The sequence below is a fragment of the Bison bison genome, unplaced genomic scaffold (assembly GCF_000754665.1).
Source record: "Bison bison bison isolate TAMUID 2011002044 unplaced genomic scaffold, Bison_UMD1.0 scf7180017864383, whole genome shotgun sequence".
Lineage (NCBI taxonomy): Eukaryota > Metazoa > Chordata > Mammalia > Artiodactyla > Bovidae > Bison > Bison bison.
The window spans coordinates 170,380-181,880 of NW_011494955.1; the positions used below are offsets into that span (position 1 = coordinate 170,380).

Consider the following 11,501-nt stretch of genomic DNA (forward strand, 5'->3'; position numbering starts at 1 on the left):
CCTCTAGAAGAGGCTGAAAGTGAACAGTCAGGAGGGTGGGAAGCCATAAAGGACCACGTCCGGGAAGGGAGGCGTACGAAGCCAGCTCAAAGACTGGCCTCCAGCTCACACCCCGAGCCCCACTCACCGTGGTGGGGCCTCCTCTGGGCATCCCAGGCCAAGGTCACGTCCGCCCCACTGAGAACCCAGGGCTCGTTGCCGCGCTCCAGCTGCGTGACCACACGGGGCCGGGACACAGACAGGCCTGCAGGAGAAGACGGGCGAGTGAGGGGCAGACGGAGGGGCTGGGGCTTCATGGGACGCAGACAGCACCGTCTGTGAGGATGAGGAGGCCAAGGGCATACCCCAGGGCAGGGTCACACCTCCTCCCACGAGTGAGGAAAACCATGCTGGCAGCACCAGCAGGGGACTGAGTGCTGAGACACCACAGCTAACAGGGATGCTTGGCCAGTGGGCACGTGGCTGCCAGGCGATGAGAGGTTAGTGCTGGCAGCCCAGCCTGGCTTCGCGTGGGGACCCAGCACTTACCCAGCGAGGCCAGGAGGGCGAAGTTCTCCAGCATCACCCGGCGGTACAGAGCCCTCTGCGCTGTATCCAGGAGCCCCCACTCCTCCTGGGAGAAATGCACGGCCACATCCTCAAAGGCCATTAGGCCCTGCCAGAGTCGGAAGGTGGACACAATGAAGCTACGGCTGTGTGACCCAAGACCCAGCTCTCTGCCCCAAAAGCTACCTCTGCGCACGTCTCTCAGCTGCTACCCGCCCCCCCAACAAGTCTCTGCAGGTGGAACGCCCCTGACCTGGTTGAGCCCCTCCGCGTTCCTTATCTAGGCCGTAGATGCCTCTTTAACCCCGCCTGACCATCTACATGAGGAAGCCCCAAGGGAAGCCCCTGGTGCCCACCCATTCTCCAGCCTTTGCAAATGCTGACCCACCCAAAGGTGCCCTCACTGCTCCTGCACAAGTAACAGCAAGTGACGGCAGCAGAGCCCCCGGGACACGCCCATCCCTGCAGGGACGCCCTCTCCTGCTGAACTCGCCCAACATTTCGAGGCTGCTCTTTGAACCAGAGGGCTGGCTGATCCCCTGCAGTCGCCACAGGCAAGATCCCAAGGACCTGGCGGGCACACAGAAGCCACTTCCCTCCTCCAACAGTCAGACCTCCTCTATTTCCTCCTCATTCGGCTGCCGCCTCCTTTCCCTCAGCCACCTGCCAGACTTCCCCCAAGAGCCCCAGGACTGCCAGCCATTTCCATCTCCCTAGAACCCTAAGTATCTATGCATGTCCCTGGCTGATTCCATGAGATCCCCTCCTCCTACGTTTGATTCCCAGGCTCAGCCTCACTCAGAACACCAGGACACTGTCGTTGGACAGCTACAATTCCAGGTCCATGTGACACCTCCACTCTAAGATACCATAGACTCTTACCAATTTCCCCTTAAACCTACTTTCCCTTCAAATGCCTAATTTTGTCTACAGCACCTTCTTCCCCCTCCCCCACTCTGTCCCACTGAGTGATAGTTGTCACTGACACAGTCCCAGGGCAAGGATGTAATCAAGGGTTTTCGATTTCAGGCCAAGCTCCCAAATCCTGGCCCCACACCTGCATCCTGTTGGGTGCTCCGCGGAAAACCTTAGAATGGTCCTTCCATTGGGCACTCACGCACATCCCACTTGCTACACCAGCGTATCTACACAGAATTCTCTTCTCCACTGCCCGGACTCTGGCCGCAGCCTGCTCCCTGCACAGCGCCACCCCCTCTGCTGCCCTCCATCCAGAAAACGATAGGATACGTAAAACCTCGTGACTTAAAGCATGTCCAGTCTCCAGTGCCCTGGGATAGTCTTAATTCCTCGGCCTGTCCTTTAGGACATACCCTCTCCTGGTCCCGCAGTTTCGGTTTCGGAAGCGCCTACACTCAGGCTTCCCTCCCAGCTTTTGTACACGGGGCAACGTCCCCTGGGAAGTTCTACTCACACCTCACCCCCTTAGCTGCAAGAAGTGGGGATCCCACGAGTGCACGCCCAACCGGCCGGAACACCAGGGCCTAGGACGAAGCGCGAGGGGAAGACATCAGGTGAACTGCCTCCCCGGCTTGGGGCTCTGGTCCCTGGAAGAGGCAAAGTGGGGTGGGGCGCCCGGGCTCTAGCTACTCACCTGTTCCTGGTCGGGCTGCGCCGCCGCCGCCGCCATTGGAACCTGCAGAAAGGGCGGGCGCCCAGACGCGGGCCTCACTCTCCCCGTCCGTCAAGGGCGCCGCGTCGGGGCTGCGTGGAAACCAGAGAGCGCGCGGCTCGGCGGCAGCCCAAGCGACACCCGGGGAAACTGAGACCGGCTATGAGTCGTGGGCCTCCTGGCTCCGCCGCCCGCGCCTCGAGTCTCCTCCCGCGCGTCCTCGCTGCCCGCGCCTCGGGTCACAAGACCCTCCAGCCAAGCCGGCCGCGACCCTGCCCTCTCCGGCCGTCACCGGCGTGGCCCGACACCGGTAGCCAAGTGACAGTCCCAGGCGCCGGAAGTCCAATCTCGTGAGCTCTCATTGGCCCGTGGCGCGTTGCGGACGCACGCGCAGAGACTTCGGGGAGGCGTGGCTTCTGCCTGCCTGCAGGCAGGGCGGACGGAGGTGGCGGGGGCCCTCCTGTCTCCACGGCAACGGCAAAGCGTCACCGCGAGAGACGCTGGGAAGTGGAGTAGCCGGCCTTCCAGACGTCTGTACTATTAATACTGTATGTAAATCTTTGTATTGTAAGAGATAGCATCCATTTTGGCGTTCACTTCAGTTCAGTCGCTCAGTTCGTGCCCGACTCTTTAAGACTCCATGGACTGCAGCATACCAGGCTTCCCTGTCCATCACCATCTCCCGGATCTTGCTCAAACTCACGTCCATCGAGTTAGTGATGCCATCCAACCATCTCATCCTCTGTCGTCCCCTTCTCCTCCTGCCTTCACTCTTTCCCAGCACCAGGGTCTTTTCCAGTGAGTCAGTTCTTCGCATCATATGGCCAAAGTATTGGAGCTTCAGCTTCAAAATCAGTCCTTCCAATGAATATTCAGGACTGATTTCCTTAATACTACAATTAGTATTTGTGCTTAAATTTTGCTCACCTTGAAACTGAAGAAAATCTAATGCATATCTCTGTAGGACATGTTTCCTGCCATTCTTGTACACAAAGAATACTCAAGTCCCATCTGGGGTGCACCTTGAACCCACGTCTGGACTACAAACCCAGCCTAAACCTATATATTGGGACTCAAACACAAGGTGTTTTTCTATTGTTCTGGCTTCATGGCATAGCACGAGGGATCCCTTCAACCAGGGATCAAACCTGCACCCCCTGTAGTGAAAGCATGGAGTCTTAACCACTGGACTGCCAAGTAAGTCCCAACCCATGGTCATTTAATTGAGATCACACACCGGGTCTCCGGATTTAACGAAGTTCAGGTTCTTTATGTCTCATCGCAGAAAGAATTCAGTGAGATACAAAAATGATAGGTAAGAAGTAGATTTATTTAGAAACACATTCCATAGATAGAATGCAGTCAGCCTCAAAAGGCCAGAACGACCATGGGAGAAACACTCCACAGTGTGGGCCATCTCAGAAAGCGAGAGGCCCCAAAACATGGGGTGATTAGTTTGTATGGGCTGGGTAACTTCATAGACTTAATGAGTGGAAGGGCTTCTCCGACTATTTGGGGAAAGAAGTGAAGATTCTCAGGAATTGGGCCACTGCCCACTTTTTGACCTTTTACCATTGGCCTCAGCACTGTCAAGGTGCTGGTGCGTGTGTCATGTAACTTCTCTGGGGCTTCTCTGCACTGGGGAGGGGCTCTACATGTACCCCCACTTCAGCTGCCTTTGGTGTTGGTGGAGGCTGGGGCTGAACTGGGAGCCTCCCCGCCACGTCCCCGGGTACATGGCTTCCACCTACTTCAACCAGGTGTCTTTGAAGATGTGTACACAGGTGTCACAGGGGTGGGCTCTCCAGCTTTCTGGGTCTGCGTGGTGGTCCTGGACTGTGAGCCTGACCGCACTGGTACAGATGGCAACCCTCCTCGACTCCAGGCCTCGTGGTGGCCCTCGGGCAGGTTAGGAGTCTGCGGACATCTTTGGTGGGGGACATGATTCTGCTGACCAGGAAGGGGCAGCTGAACCAAAGGGCCTTGCCGGAATGTGTCACATGTGGAGGCTCAAGAGGGCCCATCTCCCCGCCCTTCACCCAGTCCCCCTCCCTTCTCCACGTGGATGTCAAACGGATGTTCTTTTTTTAAATGTATTTATTTGGCTATGTCAGGTCTTACTTGAGGCATAGGGGATTTTCCCTGTGGCTTGTGGGCTCCAGAGCATGTGGGCTCAGCAGTTGTGGCACTCGGGCTTATTTGCATCTCGGCACAAGGGGTCGTATTTTCCCATCCAAGGATCAAACTTGCATCCCCCACACTACAAGGTGGGCGCTTAACCACTGGACCACTGGGGAAGTCCCAAAAGGGATTCTTGTCAGATCGAGTCACTCCTCCAATCATGTCTCCCCAACTCATGCCCCACCCCGTCCCCCCCAGGATAAAGGCCTAACATGAATCCTTCTCCCCTGGGACTTTGTGGTAAAGGACTTCAGGTGTCCTGCATACCCTCCTCCAAGCCTCTGCACATGCTGATCCCTCTGAAGCAGGACAGAGAAGTTGTTTGTTTTTTTTTAATATATATATTTTTTATTTTTAACTTTACAATATTGTATACAGAGAGGTTCTTTTAAACAGAACCTTTAAAAGAAAGACATAGCTATGGAACACGAACGATATGGGGCTTCCCAGGTGGCTCAGTGGTAAAGAATCTGCCTGCCAGTACAGAAGGCACTGTTTCAATCCCTGGGTTAGGAAGATCCCCTGGAGAAGGAAATGGCAACCCACTCTAGTGTTCTGCCTGAAAAATTCCATGGACATGGGGTGGCAGAGTCAGAACTTGTTAGGCCCTAACTGCACAGGGGCTGGGAACTGACCCTCTCTGGCCGAGGGCCCCATGGAGGGTCTGCTGGCAGTGCCAGGGGAGCTTCCCTGCTTCCTGAACAGGCTCACTCTGCTGGAGGCAACTGGAATGTCCTGGGAGCAACTCCCTTCCAACTGCTCCAGACTCTGTGACAATAAAGCCGGAAGGGTTACATCACCTTGGAGCCAGGGCTGTGGCCCAGGAGGCAGAATAGAAATGGGTCGTGGCCAGGGTGCTGAGGGGGCAGATTCTCGATGACAGCGATGTCCACGTGCCTCTGGGGACAGAGTGGGAGGGCAGGGGAGGCACCCTGTCCTCTTGTGGTCCAGAGGGTCTTGTGACTTCCAGCCCTCCAGGGAAAGCACTGTGGCCAGGTTCTCAGTCACCTGTGTGCCCAGAGCTTACCTGAGATGGAATCATAGGACTTGAGGGGTACACCGGTCTGAGAATAAGGAAGCAGGTCCCTCAAACCAGCGCAGCTTCGTGTGGCCACCAGCTGGAGATGAGCCATCTTTCTGTGCCAGGCCAGAAAAACCAGATCCCTGTAATCACCACTCCAGGCAGACAGGGGCAGGTCCCCTCTACGTAGATGGGGAATGGTGGGGCACAGGGAACAGGCAACAGGGGACGCCAGAGCCCAGTACGCAAGGGCACAGGCTGTGAGATCTACAGGGGCCAAACTCATATCTATTAACACCACGCATAAGGTCACTGAGCAGCTGAAGTTGTCCTGAATCCTGCAGTCTTCTGAGCCATATTCCTGAGAGCTGTCACCCCACCAGCAAAAGCCAGGGAGGCTCCTGTTGCCCAAGCTGGGTTGCTGGTGACTTCAGCAGTCATGACCTTCATGGCTGTCCAGCCTCAGGGCGCAGAGGCACAGCTGTGAAGAAAGGAAAGCGGGAAAGGTAAGCACAGTTTCAGGATCTTCTGTTGGGTGTGTACTTCCTGGAGGAGCTAGACGTTAGGATTTCTTTGTGGAACTTCTGCTTTTATAATTTTTGTATCTGTTTTATTTTTTGGCTGCCTTGCATGGCATGAGGGAATCTTATTTCCCTAACCAGGGATGGAACCCAGACCCCCTGCAGTGGAAAGTGCAGAGTTTTAACCACTGGACTGCCAGAGAAGGCGCAGCACTTATTTTACAACATCTAATACCATGAGAATCTAGAAATCTTCCCCAATGGCTCAGTAGTAAAGAATCCGCTGCAGTACAGGAGATGCAGATGGGTTCAACCCCTGGGTCAGGAAGACAACTGGGAGGAGGAGATGGCAACCCACCCCAGTATTCTTACTTGGAGACTCCCATGGACAGAGGAGACTGGAGGGCTGCAGTCCACAGGGTCGCAAAGAGTCAGACACGACTGAGTGACTGAGCACGCTCAATAGCCATGTGAGTTCAGTGTGGTAGGCAGAACCACGGTTCTCCAAGAACGTCCACATCCTAATGCCTGGAACCTATTAACACGTTACCTGACGTGGCCATAGATGGGAATATTATCCACAATTGCCCGGGTTAGTCTAGTATAATCACATGAGCCCTTGAAAGCAGAAAAGCACAACACAGATATTTTAAATCTAAGAATGTCCTAGGTCTGACACTCATGTCAGCTGCTCTAAAACCAAGGCCTCAGCAAGGCTGCATTGCTTCTGGGGGTAAAAGGGCTTTCCTTGCCTGTTCCAGACTGCCAGCATTCCTTGGTTCCTGGCTTTTTCTGTCTTCAAAGCCAGCAAAGGCACCTTGAGTTTTTCTCACATGACATCACTCTGATTTGGTCTCTCTCCATCTCTATGCCTCCCTCTTCCACTATAAGGACCCTTACAACAAGGACCCGTAATAACAAGGGTTATTACGATGTTTCCTCCCACCCTGCCAACCTCAGACAATCCAGAATGATCTCCATGTCCCAAAGTCAGCTGGTTATCAACCTTATTTCCACCTACCATCTAAATGTAGTTCCCTCTTGCCCTGTAACAACATGTTCTGGACACTAAGTCCTCCACATCTTTGGCGGGAATGGTGCTTTAGTCTGCTTACCATGCATGCTCAGTTGCTTCAGTCGTGTCGGACTCTTTGCGACCCTATGGACTGTGGTCCACCAGGCTCCTCTGTCCATGGGATTCTCCAGGCAAGAATACTGGAGTGGACTGCCATACCCTCCTCCAGGGGATCTTCCCGACACAGGGATCAAACCAGCATCTCCTGCACTGCACACAGATTCTTTACCCACTGAGCCACCTGGGAAGCCCTGCTTACCATAAGTATACTTACACAAAAATTAAGCATTGCCTACTTGTTACATCAAGAATGAGTGCACTTTTTATTTTGGTAGATGTTAAAGGAAGAAATGTTCACATATTGAGGGCTAGGCAAGTCATTCTTGCTTATATATGATTTAACTTGATTTCTATGCTAACTAAAAAAGATAGCACAGAAGGAAGTCAAAGTAGGAAGTCAAGAAATACCCAGAGTAGCAGGCAAGTTTGGCCTTGGAGTACAGAATGCTGCTGCTGCTGCTGCTAAGTCGCTTCAGTCGTGTCCGACTCTGTGCAACCCCACAGACGACAGCCCAGCAGGCTCTGCCATCCCTGGGATTCTCCAGGCAAGAATGCTGGAGTGGGTTGCTATTTCCTTCTCCAATGCATGACAGTGAAAAGTGAAAGTGAAGTTGCTCAGTAGTGTCTGACTCTTCACGACCCCATGGACTGCAGCCTACCAGGCTCCTCCGTCCATGGGATTTTCCAGGCAATAGTACTGGAGTGGGTTGCCATTGCCTTCAAAGCTGGGCAAAGGCTAACAGAGTTTTGCCAAGAGAACACACTGGTCATAACACAACAACACAAGAGAGAGGACTCTACACATGGACATCACCAGATGGTCAACACCGAAATCACATTGATTATGTTCTTTGCAGCTGAAGATCGGGAAGCTCTATTCAGTCAGCAAAAACAAGACTGAGGACTGGCTGTGGCTCAGATCATGAACTCCTTATTGCAAAATTCAGACTTAAATTCCTTATTGCCAATTCAGAGTTAAATTGAATAAAGTAGGGGAAAGAACAGGGTGCACTGGCCAGAAATAAAGAATGTCCATGTTAAAAAAATAAAGTTTAGGGATTTCCCTGGTGTTCCAGCAGTTAATGCTTCCCAGGTGGTCCCAGTGGTAAAGAATCCACCTGCCAATACAAGAGAGGTAAGAGATGTGGGTTTGACTGGAGTGCACACGCATGCACACACACACCCACTTACTCTGGTGGTCCAGCAGCCAACGCTTCCCTGGTGGCTCAGATGGTAAAGAACCCACCTGCAATGCAGGAGACGCGGGTTCGATCCCTAGTCCAGGAAGATCCCCTGGAGAAGGAAATGGCAACCCGCACCAGTGTTCTTGCTTGGAGAATCCTTTGGACAGAGGCGCCTCAGGCTACAGTCCTTGAGGTCGCAAAGAACTGGATATGACAGAGCGTGACACGTGCCTACACATACACACACACCCCGTGCTTCCATGAAGAGGACATAGGTTCCAGCCCTGGTGTACCAACTAAGATCCCACATGAGTGTGGACACACTAGGTTTGAGCTCAGGAGGGCTGTGGTGTGTCATGCTTGCCACAATTGCTGGCAGAGCCCTGGGCGAGAGGAGGGCTCAGCCTGGCAAGGAGGTGCCGCGCAGGCTCACCTTGTCCTGAGAGTGGGTGCAGAGCAGGTGTGAGCCGCGGCGTGCTGCTCACAGCCGGACGACAGTCTGCAAGCAGGCGGCCTCCTCGGCCTCCCTGGGCTTGCTTCTGGCAAGGCCATCACTGCAAGGCAGGAGCCCTGGGGCTTAGAGGTCTGCAGCCAGGATCTCAGGGGCACAAGCGACACTGCAGGTGAGCCTGGGGGCACCTGCCCTCATCATCTGCTGGTTTCCACCGAGGCGGGGCCCAGAACGTGGGCAGGGATGGTGGGGTCCACATTTGGTGGTCCCATCCGCTGCTTTTCCAAGAAGAGTGAGAGATGCATGTTTTACATGGAGCCTTTTGATTTTATAAAGGTTCAAGACTGTTCCCCCCCAAACTTCAAAGTCTATAGGTATGTATGAGCTCCACTCTTTCTCTATATAGAGAGAGAGCTATATACAATGTTGGTTTCTGGGCTATCATTTGTGACTCAGGACAAAAGGCAAACCAGGAGCCCAGGGGTCCCGAGACAGGAAGGCACAGGGCCCAGGGTTCGCTGCACAGCACTCTGCGGCCACTCTCAGGACGCCTCTCCACTCCCTCCCCATCATCGACCTGAAGCCGACACTCCTGCAGGCCTGTGGTGAGCCAAGCTTGGGGCCTGTCTTCCTGAGCTCTCCCCAGCGTTCCAAGGCGTCAGTATGTCCACTGAACTCAGACCTTCCCTTCCGCCGACAGGGCAGCTTGCAATCAGAGCTGCAGTCAGGTGTGCCTTGGGGCCTCAGGCTTCCAAGCAAAGGGTGGGCTCAGCTCCCTGTACCAGAGCGGTCAGCTGTGGTCAGCGAGGCCTCATGGCGCTGCCTCCCACGCCTGGGAGAAGCCTTTCCCCTGCCTGTTACCCTCCCCACCCAGGCTCTGTGCACTTTATGGAACACCCATGTTTCACCGGTGGTGCCAGAACAAACCCAGGTCCACTGGTTCTGAGTGTGCAATCCCTATCAAAACCACAGCCAACATTCTGAGCAGAAACTAACAGGCTGACCCTAAATTCATAGACATGCAGAACACAACAAGGAAAACAATTGTGCTAAGAAAGAAAGTTGCACTTTCCTTACTAAACTTCAAAAATTTCTATAAAGCCAAGGTACTCACGACAGTGTGGTCCTGTCAGTAGGACAGAAATATAGATCAACAGATTTAAGAGAGCAAAATAGCCTTAACTGATTTCCAACAAAAATATAATGTGGAAAGATGGCCTTTTCAGCAAATGGTTCTGGGAAAACTAGACATTCACATGCAAAAAAATAAATTCAAACCCTTATCTCAACTATACGTAAAAGTTACCATGAAAAAGACCATAAATGTAAGAGCTAAGACTATAAAATTAATAGAAGAAAACAAAGGAGAACTTTTTGACTTTTGGCTAGACAAATAATTTTTTAGGTATGATACAAAGACAATATATAAATAGAAAAACTAATATATTAGACAATGAGTGTAAAATTTAACATCAAAATGTAAAATCTGCTCTTCAAAATGCATCATTAAGAGACTTTCCTGCTGGCCCAGTGGCTAAGACTCTGCACTCCCCATGCAGGGGGCCTGGGTTTGACCTCTGGTCGGGGAACTAGATCCCACATGCCACAACGAACACCCAGCACAGCCAAATAAACAAATTTTTTTGTAAAAAGACACCATTCAGAACACTAAAAGATGCACACACAGCCTGGATTGGAGAGGAGTTTGGCGGGGGTGATAAGGGAGATATGTGTATGTAGGGCTGAGTCCCTTCACCGTTCACCTGAAACTACCACAACTATGTCTGTTAACTGGCTACCCCCCAGTGCAAAATAAAAAGTTTTTTTTTTTAATAACACAAATAAATAAAATAAAAATTTAAAAAAATGAGCCACAGACTGAGAAAAAATACTTAGAAAATACTTACATATGGTTTCTAAATACAGAATCTATGAAGAACTTTATGGCTCAAAGATAAAAAGACAACCCAATTAGAAATAAGGAAAAGATCTGAATAGACGTTTCATTGAAGGAAACAGACTGTTAACACGCACGTGAAAATACCATTGTTCATGAGAAAAATGTAGATCAAAAGCCCAATGAGATGACTGCTTCAAGGGTAGAGAGTTTCAGTTCAAGATAATAAAAATGTTCTGAAGAAGTACAGGGGTTAAAGTGGCACAACTGAATTAATGCCACTGAACCATACACTTAAAAATGGTTAAAATGCTAAGTTTTGTGCATATTTTGCCATGGTTTTTAAAAGCCGTTGAGATACCATTTCACACCACCAGGATGCCAGCTCCAAGTTGTCTTGGTGTTGGCACGGTGGAAAAACTGAACAGTCCTGCAGCGCTGCTGGGAGTATAAAAGGCACAGACCCTTTGGGAAATGGTTCGGGAGCTTCCAAGGAGGTAAACATCAACTTGCCAGGCTTCCCTGCTGGGCCAGTGGTTGAGAGCCTGCCTGCCAATGCAGGCGGCATGGGTTTGACCCCTGGTCCAGGAGTATCTTCTATGTCTCGGGGCAACTAAACCCGTGCACCACAACTACTGACGCCCTCGCTCTCTGTAGCCCGCGGCCCACAACCACAGAAGCCACCGCGACGAGAAGCCGGAACATTACAACGAAGCGGAGCCCCCACGCGCTGCCGGAGGACAGGTGACGGAGGGAAACGTCACAGGTCCGGACTGGGCCACCCGATCAGAAAACAACCAAGGTGAACGATCTGCTGCTACTCAGGCTGTGATGCTTCTGATCTTGGACCATGGCTGTCAAGGTCCCAAGGCAAACGGCGCTGCGACTGTTTACACGGTGGTCTGGGAGAAGAAGCAGGTGGTCACAGCCACCAC

General features: G+C 52.3%; 1 protein-coding gene across 1 annotated transcript in view; it reads right to left on the bottom strand.

The window, feature by feature from the left end:
- LOC105001641 (zinc finger protein 250-like) overlaps positions 1 to 2,499 on the bottom strand; it is a 10,334-nt gene extending 7,835 nt beyond the window's left edge. The window contains exons 1-4 of the mRNA XM_010858032.1: positions 2,159 to 2,499; positions 1,986 to 2,048; positions 529 to 655; positions 99 to 244 (exon numbers count right to left, since the gene is read on the bottom strand). Of these exons, the coding sequence (XP_010856334.1) occupies positions 99 to 244; positions 529 to 655; positions 1,986 to 2,048; positions 2,159 to 2,194 (372 nt within the window). The 5' untranslated portion in view covers positions 2,195 to 2,499. The remainder of the gene's footprint in view (positions 1 to 98; positions 245 to 528; positions 656 to 1,985; positions 2,049 to 2,158) is intronic.
- Positions 2,500 to 11,501: the final 9,002 nt, after the last annotated feature.